Source organism: Ananas comosus, linkage group 12 (assembly GCF_001540865.1).
Source record: "Ananas comosus cultivar F153 linkage group 12, ASM154086v1, whole genome shotgun sequence".
In the NCBI taxonomy this organism is placed as follows: domain Eukaryota; kingdom Viridiplantae; phylum Streptophyta; class Magnoliopsida; order Poales; family Bromeliaceae; genus Ananas; species Ananas comosus.
The window spans coordinates 2,876,831-2,899,484 of NC_033632.1; the positions used below are offsets into that span (position 1 = coordinate 2,876,831).

Here is a 22,654-nt window from a genome sequence, read left to right on the forward strand (position 1 = left end):
ATAGCTTTAAGATTTTGATTGATGAAGATCACCTAAATAAATGAAAGTTGTGTTGGTTGCATTATTTTTAAAATTTTCATACATTTAAATAATTTAAATTTAAATATATGAAAGATTAATTCAGAGAGATATAGTTTTGGCCAAATTACGAAATTTCTCCCTACACTTACCCTTCGTATAGTAATATTTACACCAATTTACATTCCACATTTTGCGGCTGTGTTAAGCATACTTAAAAAAAATTAAATTAATTAACTGAATTTAACTCGAGAGTTTTACTAAAATTAGTCGACATTTCATATTATTCTCAACATCTATTTAATTTATAGCTTAAATAGTTAATCTAAAATTGAATTGAAGATATCTTCAGTTTTGCTGAAACTACCAGTATTGAGTCTATTGACAGCATATTGAATATTTACGTAGATTTTATTATATATATATATATGATAAAATAAACATTTTCTATAAAATTACTTTTATAACATGTTATGCTAAATTTAACAATTTGATTTAAAATTTTGAAAGTATTTGGAGCCGAAATATAAAGTGAGGAAGAGATTTTTGTAATCCAGCCTTCAAATTTACCAATTTGTAACATTTGCAGGGATATATGTGCAAATTGGACAATAATTTGCGTCTGACAAAGTGGCGAGCATAAGTGTCAACGGACGCGAAGCGCGATTCAAATCCAGCGAATTCGGGCCCCAGAGGGGAATCATATCCATCTCTCTCTCCCCCACCCCTCTCTCTCTCCTCTTTCTCTCTCTCTCTACTTCTCTACTCTTTTGTAGTTCCTCCCCCTCCAATCATCGCCTCGACTCCTCCTCCCCCTCGTCGAACGATCGAGCAATGGTGGGAGCGGAGGAGGGGAAACCCTAGGATTCCCCTCTACTACTGATCGCGGCGGCGTAAGCGGGCTCTTCGATCTGATTCTGGAGTTTTGCGATCCCGTAAGTGGTTCTCGACTCCTAGTTCTGCGGTTTGATTATCCTAATGTAGATAAAAAGATCAATTTTGAATGGAATTATGCATCAAAAATTGTTGCTGTGTAGTTATTTTAGGGTATTGACAATCTATCCTTGCTAATTCTGATGATTAATTGAGTTGATTCTTCCTCTTAAGCTGTTGCGGAACTTGGAATTAAGTAAATTAAGTTGTAAAAATTGCATCTTGGCTGCGCTGGGTTGAGGGGGAGTAGTTTAACGGGGCTTATTATGTTGGCCAAGGAGATTTTTTTGTGTAGGTTGTTTGATGTTCTTTCGTATTATGCAAGTTACTGCCTAGTTCTTTTACATTGGGAAGAAAATTGTATCAATTTTTTATTTTGATAATTAATTCACGTTTTTGTCTCTCTTTGCATCAATTTTGTTTGTTAAGCTTTTAGATTTATGCATTCTTTTATTCAGAAAGAAAAGAGAATAAAACAAGGCTCTCTCCCTTTCTCTCTCTAATCCTTCTTTTGGCAATCTGCAGGGAAATACAATGAACAACTCTTGGGGCTACCCACTTCAATCAGGTAGCCTACCATTACAAAATTTCCTTCCTTTTCCACATCCGACAATCATATTTGTTTTCGTCAGAAATTGAGAGGATATGTTTGTTTTTATTAAACAGGAACTTCAAATATCCCATCCATGAAGTCTAGTCTGAAGGTTGGAAGCAGCACATGGGGAGTTCTACCAGGATTAGATGTCGATAATGGGTCCAGTGATGTTAGCCTCTTCTCGAGCTCATTACCTGTTCTTCCACATGAGAAATGTATGTGGCCTCTTCTTTTTCTTCTTCTTTTTTTTTTTTTTTCCTTTCTATGTGTATGTTACTGCAAAATCTGAATCTTCTATATGCCCCTTCAGATGTATGCCCTTGTACTTACAGAAAAGCTAATGATAGAGACATGTTTTGACGGACTTTAAGTGTGTTTCTTGTCTTCCGTTTAGTTAATTTTGCAGATTCAGTTCATGCTGTCCAAGCAACTCATGATGCTTCCTCCAAACTGAAAAAAATCAATGATGATATGGAGGTAAAAGATCCTACCGATGATCTTAATCTCCAACATATTGGGAATTTATTACCTGATGACGAAGATGAACTCCTGGCTGGGATAATTGATGATTTTGATCCTATTGGATTACCGAATCAAGTGGAGGAGTTGGAGGAGTATGATGTTTTCGGAAGTGGAGGGGGGATGGAGCTGGACTCAGATCCTATTGATAGCATCACTGTAGGCATGGCAAATGCAAGCATAACTGATGGGCACACAGGAAATGGGATTAATCAGTATGGCCTTCCAAATGGTGTTGGAACTGTGGCTGGGGAACATCCCTATGGCGAGCATCCTTCTAGAACATTATTTGTTAGAAACATCAATAGTAATGTTGAAGAATCAGAATTGCGTGAATTGTTTAAGGTATGTTTTCTTAGCTTCAAGTATGTTGTCTGTTATTTCTTGGGAATTTGTACTATTTTGTTCCTGCCTCAGCTTATTGTACTGTGTTCTTTTTTTCTTTTGAGAAACAAAACCTTGTAGTGGCTCACTAGCTAGTGTACTTGCTCTCTTTAATATTGCAGAAAGAAATAACTGATAGTCTCACATGCCCTAATTGCAGCAAGATATAACTTATGAAGTGCTATTTGATCATTGAGCTGTTGTTCCATCCACCTCTATTCTATTATCAAGATCATGAACTTTATTCAGTCGGACGTTATCCTCTATTAGCTTGTAGGATATGTGGCTTCATTGCCGAGTATTACTTCTTCATTAGTGAAGTATTGATAGTTCAGCTTCTTTGACAGGACGTTTAAACCTAAAACTACTAAAGAAGCCATATATATATACCGTTCGCTGTTTCTTCTATTGCTAGAGAATAATTTTTCTTTTATGAATTGATGGCCATCTTCCTTGTTCAATAGTCATCAAAGATGTTTAGGATACTGAAATGAATGATAGACTATGGTGCTTAAGAGTTTCTGATCTGAGAAGTGAACTAAGCTGTGGGTCATCTTTTTGCTTGATGGTTTCTCAGAGCCTCTCCGACCATTCCACTTAACATTCCCATGTTTGGCTGTTATTGGAGTGTGTGATTATCATATATTACGTTTTAAACTACAATAGCGGAAACTAGGACATAAATTTATATACTGCTGTCTTTGTTTACTTTAATTGCCTGTAAGCCTAGAACTTCAAATAGTACTAGTTCTTCAGTGCATTTTGATCATGATGACCGTCCTTAACAAGGCATGATAGCAAGGCATGCTATTTTAAGCTGCTAGATATTTTGACATCTCTTGGAGTTGCTATTGCTGTGTATTTTTATGTTTGTACCCTCCTTAGCAAGGCATGATGGCATTTCTTATTGCATCAAATCTGACCGTCAAGTTTTCGATGTGATTCAATATTTTGAGGCCACAAGTATGTCAAATGTATCAGATCGAATCTGCTTTTTTTTGCAGATCAGATTGATTTAGGACTAAAACTATCATATGATAGCTTGTTCACAGTTGATTTTGATCGAATCTACTCTGGTATATGTACCAAAATTCAGATTTCTGTGATGAATTCGTGTAGATTTTCTTTTCCAACAGAGAAACAGAAGAATTGAGAAACGAGAGACCTTAGAGGACAATCAGAGAGAATTGAGGGAGGAGAGAAATATTTTGCCGTCATTATCCTCAATTGACTATTAAACTAGTATTGGAGTAAATCAGTAATTAAACTAGTATTGGAGTAAATCAATTTTGTCCCATTGAATATTTTACTTGAAATATTTTGCAGGACCAATTTGTGTTCACATGTATACATTTGTTGATTTTTGACCTTTCCTCTTGCTGATGAAATCAATCTTTTCTTTTGTTCTCCAATTACTGTTTTGAATGATGAGCTCTTGTGCATCATATTTCATGCTAGATCATTGGAAGATTTCTCTATTTCTTTTGGATATAATGTATGACAAATTGCATGTTTATCAGCTATATGGAGAAATTCGGACTATATACACTGCAACCAAACATAGAGGATTTGTGATGATATCGTACTATGATATTCGAGCCGCTCGAAATGCTATGCGCGCATTGCAAAATAAGCCTTTAAGGAGGAGGAAGCTTGATATTCATTTTTCGATCCCCAAGGTCTGTCTTAGATGTTTCTTATTGTATTGGCACATCTGTTAAAAGCCAGTTTTTTCTATTGATGCCACTTGTATCGTAGATATTTAGTCATTTTCTTGACTTTGATGCAGGATAACCCATCGGACAAAGATATGAACCAAGGAACTCTTGTTATTTTTAATTTGGATCCATCAGTTTCTAATGATGAGCTTCGTCAAATTTTTGGGGCTTATGGGGAAGTAAAGGAGGTTGAAAGAATCTTTACTTTTTCTGGCTCTTAGTCTTCATTAGCTTCACTTTCAGGACTGTTAAACAACCAGATAAATTGGTATTGTGTTTGTTCCGTGTAGATAAGAGAGACACCGCACAAACGACACCATAAATTTATTGAGTTCTACGATGTTAGAGCAGCTGAAGCTGCCCTTAGGGCGTTGAACAAGAGTGACATTGCTGGCAAGAAAATCAAGTTAGAACCAAGCCGTCCTGGTGGAGCTCGTCGAAAGTATGTATTGGATTATTTAGATAGTTTTTCTTTTTTATTTGAAATACTGTGAGATCTATATTCTGCATAGTCTAAAGGGCGGTCTATGCGGCTGCATATATGCATTGCGATGCCTAGACTGCACTGCAATACCATGTCCGGCCCCATGTGGGTTACTGCATATTGACCACATATGCTGACCGCATATGACTGCATATTGATGTTGTTTTTCAATTCCTATCTTTGCAAATGTAAAGCTCGCTGAACCTTAAACCATCTTCTTTCTTTTTACAGAACTAATACGTAAACAAATAGGAAATTCCTTTATTTATTTTGTTTAGAATGAATATGATTTATTGATCTTTCCTCTTTTCCTTTTCGTTTTGTAAGACTCTCTTGTTCGATTTTTCTTTTTGAACTACTGTCCTGAAAAGTTGTGTGTTCTTGATGTAGTTTGATGCAGCATCTGACCCATGACTTGGAACAAGATGACCACAGAATCTACAGACATCACGTTGGTTCTCCCATTACCAACTCTCCTTCAGGTTTGTCTGGTACTATCTCCTATCTCTATATGTGTCGCGAGTATGCCATTTACTGTTCGGAGCTGAATCCCTCTGTTGGCCACAGGGACATGGGCACAATTTAGCAGTCCAACTGATAACAGTCCGTTGCAAGCATTCAGCAAATCTCCAAACGGAATGAGCCCTATCGGGAGTAACCATTTCTCTGGACCAGCTTCACTTCCTCCCCCTGTTTCAAACTCTATGAAGATTGCACCAATCGGGAAGGACCCTAATAGGACTAACCATTCTGACCAACAACTACTTTCTAATAGCAATTCGTCGTTTGGAATTGCGAGCTCAAGTCCGGGAACTATGTCTTCTTTTGGCCCATCAACTTCGACTGTGTCTAATATTGGTACATTGACAGGGCCCCAGTTTCTCTGGGGTAGTCCAAAACCTTATTCGGAGCATTCTCAATCTTCTTCTTGGCAATCACCACCAATGGGGCAATCATTCTCGTCCAATGTTCATTCACAAGGGCAGAACTTCCTATACGGAAATCGACAAACTGCATTTCACCATCTTGTGGGTTCTGCTCCTTCCGGTGTACCTTTTGATAGTAACTTTGGGTATTTTCCTGAGTCACCCGAGGCGCCTTTTATGAGCCAGGCCAACTTTGGAAATCGAAATGGAGGGGGCCTCATGATGAACGTGGGTGCTAGAGCAAATATGAACTTGGGGACGAATTTGCCAGATAATAACTCACCAAATTTTAGAATGATGCAATCACAGAGACTAGGGCAGACATTGTTTGGCAATGCTCCTTATCCTGGACTTGGTTCGATCGGTTTTGAGGGTTTAGCTGAGCGAGCCCGAGGTCGACGAGTTGACAACAATGGGAATCAAGCTGATAGCAAGAAGCAGTATCAGCTTAACTTGGAGAAAATTGTCAACGGCGAAGATACGCGGACAACGCTTATGATAAAAAATATTCCAAATAAGTATGATCAACTGAATATTTATATATAGAATTGAGCTCCTATGCTTTTAAAAGCACCAAGTCGTTGGTGCTTTTAGGTTTTCGGCCTTTTGATGAAGATTTGTAGGGTTAGGATAATAGTGGTCCCCTTGGATTGAGTGGGCGGTTGGTGGAATAGCATAATCTAAGAGATGGAATTGATCAAAGGGATAGATCTAATGGTGGGAAACTTACAAGCACCAAGTGCTTGGCGCTTTTAAAAGCACTATAGCCGGACTCTTTATATATATAATTTGAATTCCTTTTGATTTTGTGTGAGGTTGAATATCAAAGTGGTACTGGCTTTTTTATTGGGTTTACAGGTATACCTCGAAGATGCTTTTAGCAGCCATTGATGAAAATCACGCTGGAACTTATGACTTTTTCTACTTGCCTATCGATTTTAAGGTAATTTGATTCAGCTCGAAAATAATTTTTATTTGTCCTTTGCCAGCTGCACTCACTAACGTTTTTCCACATCTCCAGAATAAGTGCAATGTTGGCTACGCGTTCATAAACATGGTATCCCCTGCAAACATCGTCTCCTTCTATGAGGTGCTGGCTCCCTATCTTAACTCTTTCTTTCTAGCTAACATAGCACTCTTTATTTATTGCCTTTTTGCTCCCCCCTTATTGAGCAACAAATGTTACATTCGTAATAATGCAATTTGATGTTTTGAGTAGAACTCTTTAATAAACTTTCCTGAGCCTTTTTTACGCATGCGTAGGCATTCAATGGGAAGAAATGGGAGAAGTTCAATAGCGAGAAGGTTGCCTCATTGGCATATGCCAGAATCCAGGGAAGAGCCGCACTTATCTTGCACTTTCAGAATTCGAGCTTGATGAATGAAGACAAGCGATGCCGCCCTATTCTCTTCCATTCGAAGGGAACAGATACTAGCAATCAGGTAAAATATTTCTACACGGCACTGGGTTTAGCCTGCTGTATCTACTATACAATGTTGAAGGTGTGTATTGATTGAGGTGTAATGTTAGCATATGCTGATATATTTCTCGCTGATTTTCTTTCTTTCCTTTATGCTCAACAACGATTTTTCTCAAGTGGATGTACAAGTACGTTCCATGTTTCATCGGACTAATATACAATATAACACTTTTCTAGGAGCCTTTCCCATTGAATGGTATAAACATCTGCATGCGCCAGCAAGATGGGACCGTAATGGAAGGCGATATACCTGAAAGTCCGGAAACAAGCTACTTAGATGAGAAGCCAGAAGCTATCTTTTAGCCGAGAAGTGGCTTTGGAAGGTAAGTAAATAAGCACAAAATACGTGGGGTGTCGCGGTAATCTAACTGTTGGATAGGTATTTAAGTGTATAAATCTGAGGAAAATTTGCCTGTGTGCGATTTTATGAAGGGGTGTGTCCACTTTTGGAGTGAAAAAGAAATGGATGCGCCAAAGTATTTGTCCAAAACTGTAAAGGGGAAAGCCGAGTTTTAGTGGTCGTCCGCATTTTGTATAGATAAACTGAAGTTTATTTTAGTAATCTGTAAATAATAACTGTGAAGTGTACAGATCTGATGTTCCTTTTGTTCTTGTATTTCTGGTCTCTCTCTGTTGTGCGCTTCTTTATACATCTTAGCATCTGAATGTCTGTGTGTATGTACGTATGTATGTATGTGTCGAATTGTATGTCATCTATGTATGCGGTGGATGCGGTATATTTTGCATGTATGTGCATGTGTGTTACAATAATAATTTTCGGAAAACTAGATTTGTACCCGAGATATGCACGGGCATATTTATAATGATTTTAATTATATTACATAATGTACGTTTGAAGAATTAAAAGTGATTATTATTTAGCAATTAATAATAATTGAAAAGTTTGAAAACAGAGAAATTATATACCTTGCACGACGTAGCTGAAGAATGCTGATTGTTGAAAAAAATAATCATGTTGACAAAATAATCAAAGTGATTATTATATATTTATATAAATTACATATGTATAATCAAAATTAAAGTTCAGTTTGAGATAGAACACTAAATTACTTGATTAAAATAAAATTATTTTATTTAAATGCACTTTAACTTTATTTTGTTTTCTATTTAGAGTTAAAAGTACGATCAGGTTACAATTTCGTATTAATTTAAATAAATAATTTAGATACTTTTATCATATAGATTTATAGTTAGGCTGATAAAAAAATAATTAAATTATTTCAAAGGCCTTTTTGTTAAAAAAAAAAAAAAAAAGGTGATGAAGCCAAATTCTCTTCACGGCTCAGAACGATTTTTTTCACCTCAAACGATGCCCGTGCATATCTCGGGTACAAATCTAGTTAGTAAAGGCATTATTTTAAAATTTAAATTGTTTTAAAGATCTGAAATTCTCTTCACAAGTCACAACTCTATCTATTTGCCGCATTATTTTTAAAATGAGATGAATTACGACACAAATACTCGCTTATTTTAAACCTCTCAAGTGTTTAATAAAATAGCTGATATTTTAATTAAGGGTCTGTTCTCAGAGATCACTACTAATGTAAAATAATTGATGTTATCTGAGCCCCTTCTATAATCTAATATTTAGGCAATAAAGTACTTGTAATCCTCAAAAAAAAAAAAAAAATAAAAAGGTGCCATTACTATTAAAATAATACCTAAAAGTTAAAAATTTCCTGAAATATGCAATTTAATAAAAGACAAGATGAGGCGGTGTGTCCTGAGTCAAACAATATGGTGAACAATCCAGGAAGTGGGCCCTATAATAAGATTACTCCCGTATATATTTTTAAGGCTATGACTAATTATGTGTATAGAATTTTTTATACTTACAAATTTTCGATCGTTCGATGAAGGGATATGCGGTTAGGATAATAGTGGTTTCCAGTTAGCTTAATAGTGGTCTCCTAAAATTGAGTGGGTCGTTGGTTGAATAGTATAATCTAATGGATGAAAATGACCAAAGAAGTAGATCTAACAGTCGGAAACTTATAAGTACAAAAAAACTTATACTCGTAAGAATATAATAGCCGAACTCTATTTTTAATATTATAATAATAATACAACTTACTAACAATAATAATATATTAGTTTTAAATTACTGATTCAAAATAGTTAAATCTATTTAGGCCAATTTGCATAAAAAATCCACAAATTTTGAGATTTTGCAAAACTGGGCCACCTTTTTCAATTTTGCAGATTCAAGCCGGATTTTTCGCCATCGGACGAAAATACCCTTATTCCTTTTCTTTCTCTCTCTCTTTTTCCCTTCGTTATTTTCTTCACGAGTTCCCCATCGCCTTCTCCGACAACGACGAACCACCTCCTCCTTCCGCCGCCTTTCCTTCTCCCACTACGACACCCCCCCTCTGCTGGTCCTGCAATGCCGCTGTGCACGCTGCCAACTTCCTCGTCGCCCGCCACGTCCGCCGCCTCGCCTACGCCTCGTCCCGTGCCGCTGACTTCGGCCACCGCTTCTCCGGCCCCGGCGCCCCGCACCCCCTGTTGATCCCCGCGCTCTGCCAATCCTGCCGCCCCGCCGACCCCATTGCCCCTCCCCCTCCGCCCCTTCCTCCGCCGCTGACGCCGACGATGACGTCCTCGGCGTCGGTGTCGTCGTCGTTGAGCTCCTGCGTCCCCGTCGCGGCGCTCTCGAGCCGGATAGGCATAGCCCTAGATGGGGCGGTGCTTTCGTGCGCCGCGAAGCTCCGCAGCGGCACTCGCGATACGGGGATCGCTAGCGCTCGTGCTCGTTCTCGTGCTCGAACGGGAGTGGCGAAGGCGGCGGAGAAGGGATGGGGCGAGTCGGCGGCGTAGGTAAATCAGGCTCGATTTTTAGGAGATTTTTGTTGTTACGGTGTAATGGCGTAATGGTGTAAAAAGAAGAAGGAAGAGGCAAAGGAGAAGAAGGAGAAATGGTGCAATTTTGGATGAAATAATATAAAATTTGGTGAAATTGTGTAATTTTTATTTTAAAGAGTATAACATTCACCTTAAACAGTGCAATTTTTTTTAAAATAGTGCAATTTAATTTTAACAGTACAACCTTCATCTTATTTTTCTTTTTTCTCTGATTTTTTGCCTCTTCTTTTTTCTTTTTCTCTGATTTTTGGCCTTGTCCGAAAATAGTAACGATACAAAATAGTTTTTCAAAGAGACAAAATTTTTTTTTATTCTTTATTTTTATTATTTTTTTTTATCCTCTACATCTTTGTTTGCACTTTATTATTCACCACCAGATGGATCGGAGCGAGGACGAGGCTGCGTTGCCGCCGGTGTTGTCGTCGTCGACGAGGAGTAGGGAGTCAAGGCCGCGGAGGCGCTTGAGGGAGAGCTCCTTGAGGAGCGGGCATCTGCGGACGACTGCGAGGATGCTCGGAGCGCCAAAGGAGCAGGAGGCGACAGAGAGCTTGCGGAGGACGGGGCAACGGAGGGCCACGGCCGCCAGCGCCGCGTCGCCGATGCTGTCGGAGCGGTGGTCGCAGCGGAGGGCGAAGCAGGAGACGACGCAGAAGCGAAGAGAGAAAAAAAGAACGAGAGAAAAAAAAAAAGAGGAAAGAGAAAAAGTAATAAAATATTTTGACCAGTTTGCTGAAAATTTGGATTGAATCTGCAAAATCGAAAATAGAGATCTAATTTTGCAAAAGCCCAAAATTAATAAATTTTTTTTTGCAAAAAGGCCATCTATTTATTATTATTATTAAAATATTTAATTTTTTTATATTTTTAATTAAAATATACGAATAAAAAAATTATTTTTATAATTTTATTGATACTTCGATTAATATAAAGTAGAATTTTTTTGATAGGCTTTAAATATTCTGACACTTTTAACACTCTTGTGACAATTTATTTAGAGATCTTTAAAACAGTAGTTATAATTATTTTAATGAGGCATTAATATTTAAATGCGGGAGTACTGGATCCGTATAGATGCTCCCACCGCCCAATGCAGTTTGTGGGGCCCATTCTCTTCATTGTCCATTCCCCAAACCCTTTCACAAGGTCAACTTTATTACGCATCTCCCATTTTACGGAATTACCCCTCGCATTTTGTTCACAAAATTTCACTTCTCTCCCTAAACTTTGAGCTCTTCTCACAACTAGCCGTTTAGTTCTTATAAAAAAAAAAAAAATGGGCATAAACTTCAAATAAATTTAAATTGTATCAATTTAATACTCTGTGATTTTATTTTTTTCTTTTCATCTACTTTTCTGTTAATATTTCGTTAAATTATTATGTACAAAAAACTTCAAATACTCCACTTAGATTTATTGAATATTCAATTTAATACCGTTTAGTTTTAGCTTTATAATTGATTTAACGAAAAAAATCTGACGAAATCATAGAGTACTAAATTGATATATTTTAAACCACAGAATACTAAAGTACGAATGTGCGAAACTACATGTTGGTATTTGAAGTTTATCCAAAAAAATATGTCAAATAAGGGTTAATGGGAAACATTTTTATGGAAATTGTTTTTTTTTTCTGGTTTTCTGTGTGCAAAAAACTAGTATTTTTAAATTTTTGTTTAGATTTCAATAAAAAAACAAGAGCTTTCATTTTTTGAATTTTTTAAAAATAAAAATTATAGTTTTATATAAAATATAAAAAAATTAAAAAGTTAATATTTTGGAGAGCCAGATGCGCATTTAAAAACGAAAAACGAGATTTTTCATTAAGAAAAAAATCAAAAAATTACTTTCATATTTTCTGTGGATTCAAATAACTCCTAATGGCTTAGAATTTTACAAAGTTTCAGTGATGTTATTGATTTTTGTTGCACAAATAGATCGAAATCAGTGTGTCATGAAGAATTATTATTTTGCTGCTTGCCATATAAAAAATATAAAAAAATTTATTAATTCGATACAAAAAATTTATAGGCTTCAAATAATAATTCAGCATGAATAGAGATGCAAACAGATTTGGGACAGAAAACGGATAATTTTTATGATCCGAGACGGCTTCGGGGTAGAAAAAGAAAAAATTTTTGACCCGCTCCGAATCCGCCTTGAATCCGTTCGTCATGATTAGCCCCGAAAACTATTTATATTTTAAGAAAATATTCCTAAAAATTAATATATTTATAAAAAGTCCAAAATATAAATAAGTTGGTGCTCTCATTTCTCATGTATTTAGAATTTTTAAATTTTGTTTCGAATTATAATTGATATTGTTAATTATATTTATAACTTAGTAATATTATTTATTATTATTAAAAAATATTAATATATATTTTACAAAATATTATAATTTTTTTAAAAAATATTAATTGGCGGGGCAGATTCAGGATGCCGGCGACGAATGGATTATGAAGCGGAACGGATTATGAGATATATTTTTTAATCCGTCATGCATTCGGGGCGAGCGACAGGATGAAATTTTGATAGTCGGAGCAGAAAGCATATATATATATTAACATATGTGATACTTAGCCATAATTACTCATAGATTCCTCACAGGTGTAGCCTGTGCACAAGCTTTACCTGTGCGCGTGCAAGCTATGCTTGTGCACTCCGAATGTCTTCACAGACACTATATATCCAAACTTGAAGTACTCACCCTACGTTTGCTCTGACTAGAGACCACCCTCGGGCAGGGNATATATATATATATATATATATATATATATATATATATATATATATATATTATTTTTTCTATACATATATAATATAAGGTGATAAATATTTTAGTTTTTTGATAAATGCATATAATTTTTTTTAACAATATAAATAAATTATGTGTGAAGGATAATTTTTTTTTAAAGAATATATAAACTATCAATAAAAATTTTATTAACTTTTATTTGTACGAAAAAATATAATAATATTTTATTAAAATTAATATTTTATACATAATAAAAAAATATTTTTATATTAATAATATTATATTTTATTTGCAATTTCTATGCCGTGTTCGTGTCCGTATTTTAATTTTTTAAAAGTTGCTGAGTCATGATAATCGAGTCGTGTCATGTTTCATGTTTCGTGTCAGTGTTCGCGACGTCTAGATTTAAACTTTCTGTTATTACAAACCATACTTCATTAGGGAATGAAGTGAGACTTGCGCAATACTTTGGGAACTGATTAATAGCGTAACTTAATTATCATATAAGCAATATAATTACACCCTCTTGTACAGTCTAAGAACATCAATATCACTCAAAGTGGACTTGAGAAATACTTTAGTACAACAGATCCATCCTAACCCTCAGATTTCTCCATCCAAAGATCCTCAGTTCGTTTCCATGGGCCGGTCATCATAACCCTCTGTGCTGGTGACCCGACCACACCACCCTCTTTCCCTCTACTCCACCCAAAAAAAAAAAAGAAAATAAAAAAAAAAGTCTTCTGGATGAGTCGAGAATCACTCTAATTTAAAGATTCCAGTCGGTAGACGGTTTGAGTCGGTAGACGGATTGCCATCTCCTGAATTATCTAAAAATCTATTGATATCTTTTGTTATCCAAAGATGAGATATATTTTTTTGGTGAGCTGAGAATTGCTGGTGCTTTTGTTCTTTGGTGTTTTAAATTGATGGATCGATATATATCTTCTGGGTGACTCGAGATCATCGCCATTTTTTGTAATTTGAATATTCAAACCGATGAACGAACTGTTATTTTTGTTATTTTAAAAATTTTAACATACGAGTTATTGATTGAATAAGTTAAGAGTATATATTTAAAGTTTTTGTTATTTTGACGATGAGATGCAGCTCTTCGGTGCACTGATGGACTTCTCCATAGCAAGCTAAGAATCACTACCATTGTTTTTTACTCTATATATATTTACTGATCAAAGATTCGGGTAAGTGGACTGATCGACGGTAATGAAGAACGAAAGCTACGAACTTTTTATTTTTCTTTTTTTTTTTGGTCACCAGCGCCGGCGGTAAGCTCACCGTGCTGGGCCGCTGACTGATGAACAAGTCTCCAACCGAGGATGCATGCATTCGAAGGTTTTTCTTTAACTATTTATTTATTTATTTATTTATTTATTTATTTTATTATTATTATATAATATCTGCTGAGCGATCTGATTGTAACCTGGGTTGCACTCCCCACTAGTGCGTGATGACGTGGCGACATGCCATTGGATGGCTCGCATTAAATTCCTCCTCGCCCAGATGCTTTTGTCTCTTCATCGTCACCGCCCACGTACACACGGGTTAGCACCACGTCCATGACGACAGAACCATTCCCTGCATCCGGTGCACGAGTAACATCATGCACCACAACCCCTGGATTTTTTTTTTTAGCACAAAAGGGTTTAAAAAAATCAAAATCTAATTTATTTTATATATATNTTCAAAAAATTAAAATCTAATTTATTTTATATATATATTCTGCTGAATGAATTCAGAGTGCATAATAAACTTTGGGACTAGTTTTTTTCTTAATTTAATTAGAACTCTTAATATGTGAGACTTTTTAGATATTATAAATTATCTTTATCGTATTTAAAAATTATGTACTAAGCGACGAAGGCAGGTATCAGATATACGTAATAAATCAAGTATGCGCTTTTATTTTACGATCACAAATTTTAAAATTGGATGCTAAGCGATGAGTGATGAAGATAGATATAGGGTGTATATAATAATTTCTCTTTGATGATGTAAGGAAAGATTGTTGCGCGCACATATATAACTGTACAATTTATACATCTTATCTAATACTTAGTATAATTACTTAACATCAAAATCTACTATAATAATAAAATTTCTAACGTTTAAAGAGATTATGTAAAAAAAAAAAAATGTATACAAAAGTGTATGTGAATTAGATATTAAGTAATTTAAAATTTGTGATTGAAAGAGGGTCTTTATTTTACTGGTCAGAAAGTGTGCTTAAAATTTAAAAATTTTAGAAAGGAATGTTTAAAATGTCATTGGAATATATTTAATGAATTAGATTTTTTTGAGAAAGATCGCAAACTATCGAGTTCTATTTATTTTTTTATAGAATTAATTAAGCTAGAAGTATAAAATAATTAAATTTTGAACTTATAGTCTTGAATATCAATAATAAAGTTCTTAACCAATCGCGCTAGTTTGTATATAATCAATTCTGAACTAGAAACTTATTTAAAATAAGTAGCAGTGTGGTGTATGAAATTATATATATACAGCGGGTGTAGGCAAATTTATGTTTGGCGAGTGACGTTAATCCTAGGGTGAGATGTTCCACTAACCTATAAAGCTTGATTTGAAATCGATGTAGCATGCATTACATATGGTGAGAACAACAGTAAAAATATTCGCAAGAATTATTATTTTATTTTATTTATAATAATTTAGTTACTCCTATAAAAGCCTATTTACCTTTGAGCTATTTTTATTTTTATTATGAAATAAATTTACAGCATTTTTTAAACTTTTACTGATACTTCGATATCTATAATCTATTATTAATAATTATTATAATTATTATTCGAACATACCTTTGTATATATGAACACTGTTTTTAATAATAATATAGTAAAAAATATTTTAATCCTTGAAAATTACAATATTTTAAAACTGAAATTCAAAATTTAAATTTATTATTTTTTTCTCCTTACCTCTGAATAAGCCTCAATCCCAATCACTACATTAGATGATATAAATATAAATGGACGGTCCCGATCACCGATCACCAGTAACTGTTCGAATCACGAGGAGTTGTTGCCGGTGGGCCCACCACCGTTACTCGCCACTTGTCCGAGGTCTTCGTTTTGGACTGGTGCTAAATGACTAAAATGCCCTCCGTCTCCCTGCCTGTGTATCCTCAGCATGGGTAGGGGTAAAATGGTAATATCACCTGCCCGCTCGATCCAGTATGGGACAACGAAAAGATCGAAACGCATTGACGGACATGTCGAGGCTCGGAAAATGACTCAGAACTGAATTTAAATTTTTTTTTCTATAATTTAATTTAATTCTCGGAAAAAGCTTCTTTTTTTCCCCACCCCCCAAAAAAATAGAAAAAATAAATAAATTTTCAGAAAAAATAGCATTTAATATTTTCACCGCATTGTTTTTGACCCACAACCCCACCCACCAAAGTGGTAGCGCGCTCTATAACGGCGTTACAATGTCTTAACGGCGTCGTGACGGTTATTACTTGTCTCAACTTTGCGTGCACCAGATGTACCAATAATCTCGTGCACTATTAGATTTGTTTAGTTATGTATGGTTGGTAATATTTATGGATTTGGAAATCTAAAGCATATTTTATAATTTAAAAAGATTTTAAATATAAGTTACCCTCTACGTTATTAAGAAACTTGAAAAAAAAAGAAAAAACTTTAAATACCGTTCATGTGATTTAACGTTTTTTTTATTTTAGTATTATATAATTTAAAGTTTATCACTTTAGTACTTTTTGATTTATTTTTTTTCTGTCCGTTATCTCTTCCGTTAATTTTTCGTTAAAATATATAGAAAAAAATTCAAATAGTTCATATGTTTTATAGAATATTTACTCTAGTATTATGTGATTAACGAATGTTTTACTATAGTAAGTTGTAGTTTTTATTTTCTTATTGATTTAATAAAAAATCAATGGAGGAGATAAAGAAAAAATAAAATAAAAGTATAAAGTACCAAAATAATATAGTTTGAATCATAAAATTTTACAGTAGAAAAAAAAAAAAGAGTGGATCACAACCGCGGTATTTAAAGTTTTCTGAAAAAAGAAAAAAGAAGGACGGAGTTCGTGGTGGTGGACCAGGTGCGTGCAGTAGTTTCGAAAAGTGAGGACGGCTAGGGTTTTTGGTGGTACTCGGACTTGACCCCTCGTTATAAACCAAATTTGACTGTTGGGCCACGAGTCCGGCGGGCAGGGCACTGGATTCGCGGACTCCACTTCGGATTCCAATCCAGCACAATGGCCGATGCTCACGCACGCACGCACGCACCTACTCCATCCGGTCACCCGCCCCCAACTACCCGGTTCCCCTTCCCCACTCCTCACCGGCCGAGCCGGTCACCCAAAATTTTCCCTTCTTTTTTTTCAAAAATTTGGCAGAAAAAAAAAAACAGGGAAAAGCTTGTAGCTGGATTTGGGGCGAATTTCGAGTGGATTTCATTTTCCACCGCGCGGTGAAGGTTAAAAAGCTCCCCCCGAATTTGTGTTTTCATTTCGCGTGCGTTTCATTTCGATTTTATTTGCAAGCGTTAGAGAGAGAATCTCACAGGTCACAGCCCCCCTCCTCTCTCTTCTCTTCCTCTCCCCCCTCTCTCTCTCTTCCCCTTTCTCTTTCTTTCTCAGCCGCCGCATCTACTACGCCGATCTCCGAATAAATCGGCGATCTATTCAGAAGCTTAGAGAGCGGAGGAGGCTCTCGAACTCGCGATGAGATCCTGCGATTTTCCCTTCGATCGGCGGCTCTTTGACGGGATCGGAGCGATCGGAGGTATTTTTTAAGCTGGTTTGAAGAGGTTTTATGCGGATTCAACGCTTTTCTCAGCTGATGATGATTTTGATCCGTGAACACACCAAACTCGGTAAGCTCGCCGATCTACTTCACTATTTTTTTTTATTTAGCAATTTGTTGTTTTTTTCTTTTTTTTGCTATTATATCACCTCGCCTTTGATTTCTCAGTATCTTTGATCCGTTTATGTCTTTTCCTCTCTTCATGTTTGTATATTTTTTTTCCCCAAAATTTTCCCTTCACATCGCGGAAAATCTGCGCTTTGTCTTTTTGGAAATGAAGCATAAATTTTTGCAAAATATTTCCCTTCCATATTTCTCGGGAGATTTCCTCGATTTAAGGATATTTTTTGTTGTTGTTTCTATAAAAAAAAAAGTGATGATGATTGTGATAAACCGCAAAAATGGCAGGGCGATCTCCGCCGAGCTGAAGCAGCATGCGCGAAGCTGTACAAAAAATAGGAGAAGAAGAAGAGCATCAATCCTCTGCAAAAATGACTGGTGGCTGCAACAATATGAAGAACCACTTCCAAAACCTCACGATCGAGACGGGCGCGGACGCCGAGGCCGACGCGGTCGCGGGTCTTCTGGAATTCGCGGCCGACAACGACGCGGCGGGGCTGCGGCGGGCGATCGAGGAGGATCCGGCGGCGGCGGACGAGGTGGGGCTGTGGTACGGGCGGAGGAAGGGGTCGAATCTGATGGTGCTGGAGCACCGCACCCCGCTCATGGTCGCCGCCACCTACGGCAGCCTCGACGCCATCGCCCTCCTCGTTTCCCTTCCCTCCGTCGACGTCAACCGCCGCTGCGGCCCCGACGCCGCCACCGCCCTCCACTGCGCCGCCTCGGGCGCCTCCGAGTGCGCCCTCGATGCCGTCAGGCTCCTCCTCGACGCCGGCGCCAATCCTGCTGCGGCGGACGCTGCCGGCCTCCGCCCTGCCGATGTCGCCGTCGCCCCGCCCATGTCGCCTGCCGACGTCAAGATCGCCCTGCTCCGCCTCCTCGGCGGTGACTGCCGCGGCGAATCGAATCACCACCACCCCCACCACCACGCCGCTCTCCGCGTGATGACCGCCCGATCGCCCAACTCCAATTCTCCCCCGCTGTCGTCGTCTCCTGACGAGAACGGAGGCTCTCCGTCCTCCGATTCCACGTCCTCTTCACCCGTCATGAATTCGAATTCGGCGAAGGCGGCGAGCTCGCAGGACGGTGCTGGTGCTGGTGCTGTGGCCGCTGCTGCTGCGGTTGTTTCGGAGAAAAAGGAGTACCCGATCGACCCTACCCTGCCGGATATTAAGAATAGCATCTATGCCACTGACGAGTTCCGCATGTTCTCCTTCAAGGTCCGGCCGTGCTCCCGCGCCTACTCCCACGACTGGACCGAGTGCCCCTTCGTCCACCCGGGCGAGAACGCGCGGCGCCGCGATCCCAGGAAGTACCACTACAGCTGCGTGCCCTGCCCGGACTTCCGCAAGGGGTCCTGCCGCAGGGGCGACATGTGCGAGTACGCTCATGGGGTGTTCGAGTGCTGGCTCCACCCGGCGCAGTACCGCACCCGCCTCTGCAAGGATGCCGGGCTCCCCGTCCTCACTCTCGGCGGTCATGTCGCCCTTCACGCCGCCCATGTCGCCGTCCGCAAACGGCATGGGCCACTCCTCGTTGGGGTGGCCGCAGTCCAACGCCCCCGCGCTGCACCTCCCTGGGAGCAATCTTCAGCTCAGCAGGCTGCGAACCTCCCTCAGCGCCAGGGACANAGGAGCTCCGCCCGCTCTACGTGTCCACCGGCTCCGCGGTGCCGTCCCCGCGCTCCGCCAACTCGGCGGCCGCGCTGGAGATGGCTGCGGCGATGGGGATGATGACGACCTCTCCATGCTGCCGGATTTCGATGCCCAGCTTCTCAACGATCTCTGCTACTCGCACCTCAGCTCTCCCGCAGCGAACCGTTCCGTGCGATCCAAGACCCTGACTCCTTCGAACCTCGACGATCTTTTCTCTGCGGAGATCGCCGCATCATCTCCGAGGTACAACTCTGATCAGGCGCCCTTCTCGCCTACACACAAGACCGTGATGTTCAATCAGTTCCAGCAGCAGCAGCAGAGCCTACTCTCGCCTATCAACACCGGCATCTTCCCGCCTAAGACATCTTCATTCGGGATTTCCTCTCCGGGGCTGATGTCGCCCCGAAGCATGGAGCAGCCGGTCTCTCCAATGGGCTCCCGCATGGCCGCTCTAGCCCAGAGAGAGAAGCAGCAGCAGCAGCAGCAGCAGCAGCAGCAGCAGACTTTGCGGAGCCTTAGCTCGCGCGATCTCGGTTCGGGCACCTCGCTGTTCGTCGGCTCGCCTGTGAACTCGTCCCCATGGGCCAAATGGGGCTCCCCGTCCGGTGCCCCCGACTGGAACGTGAACGGCGAGGAATTGGGCCGGCTCAGGCGGTCCTCGTCCTTTGAACTGCGGTCCAACGGCGAGGAGCCGGACCTCTCCTGGGTGCAATCACTAGTGAAGGAATCCCCCCAGGAGAAGTTGTTGGGCACTGCAAGCAGTGAGGGCGTCTCGAATTCCAACCTGAATTCGAATTCAAACTCTCAGATGGAGGGGCATGACCAGGCTGCAGTTCTCGGGGCTTGGCTCGAGCAGATGCAGCTGGATCAGATGACCACTTAGAAAATGAAAAAGGATGGAAAAGATTTAAAAAAAAAAAGAAAAAAAAGAGGGAGGGGGTAAAAGTTTCTACATTGAGCTTCAAGATTAGGATTAGCTAATGACTTTTTAGTAAATAATATTTTTTTTTGAGGGGGGGTTTTTAGTTAAGGCGGGGGAGGAACAGATGGTGGCGGAAACAATTCGGTGATTCGTTTTAACATTTCTTAATTACTTTCGAGAGGATTTTCGAACAGGTAAACAATGCGGAGGGTGTTTGGATCTGGGGTTTATTTCAAAGGCCAAACCCAGGTAATATTTGCTCTCCTATAGCTTGGATATTTCTCTTTTTATTTTTTCCATCTTTATTTTTGTTAATTTTTTTGTTGTGTCTCACTAGAGAAGAACTCGTGATGTATCATCCGGTTTAAAACCTATCTTGCTTCCCTTTTGATTAATCTTTTATTTATTATGAAGATGATAATATTCTTATCCTATTTATCGGTCGTGTGTTATTTGGTTGGAAACAATCATATGAATGGATGAGGAAAGAAGAGAGGAAATGAAGTGTAGGGAGGAAATAATACTTCTGTGTTCTCTTTTTCTCTCTCTTTTTGTGGGAGAAAAGGAAAATGAAGTTTAACAGGGTTTTTTTGTTTTTATCTTCTAATCTCTCAGTTTCTGGTCCCTTGAATGTTAATGTGAGGAGGAAGAAATTTATCTCTTCTAATCTATCCTCTCATCTCATAATCTGCTCACGCTTGCGGCTAGTGATGTAAATGAATGCAGGTTGATTGTGCTTCTGCACCGATCCACCCAAATGGGACGATAAGTAGATGCCAAAACTAAGTTAAAAAAAATAATGTAACTGGAATTCATCTCAATCTGCCAAGAATATGAAGCGGGAGTAGATTTCTTTTTCTTCTTACCCGTACGGGTAAAAATTTGCTAAAAATAGACTCTCGCTCGGAAAACGGGGCAGATGATGGGGGGATATTACAGATGCCTTGAATTCGGTCTGTTTGCATTCCTTCCTATTTGCATTTTTTACTCGCAGCTATGTGCTTCATTACCGACCGTTTTTAGAGCAAGTGGCAACGGGCTTAGTGGTTGGTACCTGAAGTTTTAATTTTGAATTCTAGTTGATTCACATTTTCAGCTAACTTTATTTTTAAATGAAATAAACGAAGCGGATAGCGTGCTACCTGGCTCTCTCTCAAAAAAAAAAAAAAGAAGGAAAAAGCTGTGTGCTTCATTGCCCTTTGGTTGAGGGTAAAACCCTAATTCATATTTTGGGTGAATTACATCATTCAATAGCAAATTTTATTTGATTTTTTTTACTCTGGCTTTTAATTTTTGGATAATAATCCATTAACATTCATTAGTGGTTTTAGTTACTGTGCTTTTATTTTTAAGATTTTTGTATAGCTCGGACGAAGTTAAGTAGCAATTTAGGGATTTGATTGAAACAACTAATGTATTTTTAAATTAAATTGCACAACTTAAAAATGCTTGGTGGCAAAATGAAAAATCAGGTAACTGTAAAGGCGTTAAAGAAGTTGCTTTCAATGAAGTGTTTGGCTAAGCTCGTGTTGAGATTAAAAAAAAAAAAAAAGAAAAAAAAAGAAAGAAAGGGAAACAAAATCTTTGTTTGGGGTTTCCAGTATTAGGCATTAAGCTTCAAGGACGAAAATGAAATGACTAAATAGAATAATAATACTTTTTTTAAATCATTTTTGTCGAATATGATTAATTACGTAGTAGAAAAGAAATGCACTATCTTGAAAAGTTTGAATCATTAAATTTTAAAAATATATAATTATAAAAGTAAATTGACCTATCCATGGTAGCTATGATCATTATTTTTTAATTAATGGGAAAACTTCAAAAACCCCCCTTGTGGTTTCAATTTTTTTCACTTTAATACCCTGTGGTTTAAAATATATCAAGTTAGTACCCCGTGGTTTCTCACTTTATCACTTAAGTACCCTGTAGTTTAAAGTGTATCAAGTTAGTACCCTGTGGTTTTGCACTTTATCACTTTAGTACCCTGTGGTTTTAATTTTGTATCAAGTTAGTACCCTATAGTTTTTTAAATCACAAGGTACTAAAGTGATAAAGTGTGAAACCACAGGGTACTAAAGTGATAAAGTGCAAAACCACAGGATACTAGCTTGATACATTTTAAACCACAGGGTACTAAAGTGATAAAGTGAGAAACCACAGGGTACTAACTTGATACACTTCAAACCACAGGGTACTAAAATGAAAAAGTGTGAAACCACAGGGGGGGTTTTTGAAGTTTTCCCTTAATTAATTATTAATCTGACCATTGACTGTGTTTCAGATGTTGTACTAATCTCTTCTTAATTAACTATTATTTTTAAGAAACATAGTAGATGTGGTTTTTTTAAAATATATATATATATATATAGAGGGGAACACATGTGCCCTCATTGTGGAAACAGTCCTTTTTTTTGTTATTTATTATTTTGTTAAGCCCTTGA

The 22,654-nt window shown here is 38.1% G+C and overlaps 1 protein-coding gene and 1 pseudogene across 2 annotated transcripts; both read left to right on the forward strand.

The window, feature by feature from the left end:
* Nucleotides 724–7,674, forward strand: LOC109718366 (protein MEI2-like 2). Of its 2 annotated transcripts, none has more exons than XM_020244565.1 (13): nucleotides 724–953; nucleotides 1,477–1,519; nucleotides 1,618–1,761; nucleotides 1,941–2,410; nucleotides 3,970–4,128; nucleotides 4,239–4,355; nucleotides 4,458–4,609; nucleotides 5,042–5,142; nucleotides 5,219–6,095; nucleotides 6,436–6,520; nucleotides 6,599–6,667; nucleotides 6,841–7,020; nucleotides 7,236–7,674. In XM_020244565.1, exons 2-13 carry the CDS (start codon nucleotides 1,486–1,488, stop codon nucleotides 7,359–7,361), a joined length of 2,514 nt encoding a protein of 837 aa, XP_020100154.1. In that variant the 5' UTR covers nucleotides 724–953; nucleotides 1,477–1,485; the 3' UTR covers nucleotides 7,362–7,674. The 2 variants fall into 2 exon arrangements, with proteins under 2 accessions (XP_020100154.1, XP_020100155.1); XM_020244566.1 differs by having other exon boundaries at nucleotides 725–953; nucleotides 5,042–5,133.
* LOC109718321 lies at nucleotides 17,188–20,809 on the forward strand (annotated as a pseudogene).

What these genes read in the sequence shown, in the direction of transcription:
- LOC109718366 (XM_020244565.1), top strand. Translation starts at nt 1,486, where the DNA reads ATGAACAACTCTTGGGGCTACCCACTTCAATCAG. An exon ending in AATTGCGTGAATTGTTTAAG is followed by an intron (nt 2,411 to 3,969) that starts GTATGTTTTCTT and finishes CATGTTTATCAG; the next exon opens with CTATATGGAGAAATTCGGAC. An exon ending in CTTATGGGGAAGTAAAGGAG is followed by an intron (nt 4,356 to 4,457) that starts GTTGAAAGAATC and finishes TGTTCCGTGTAG; the next exon opens with ATAAGAGAGACACCGCACAA.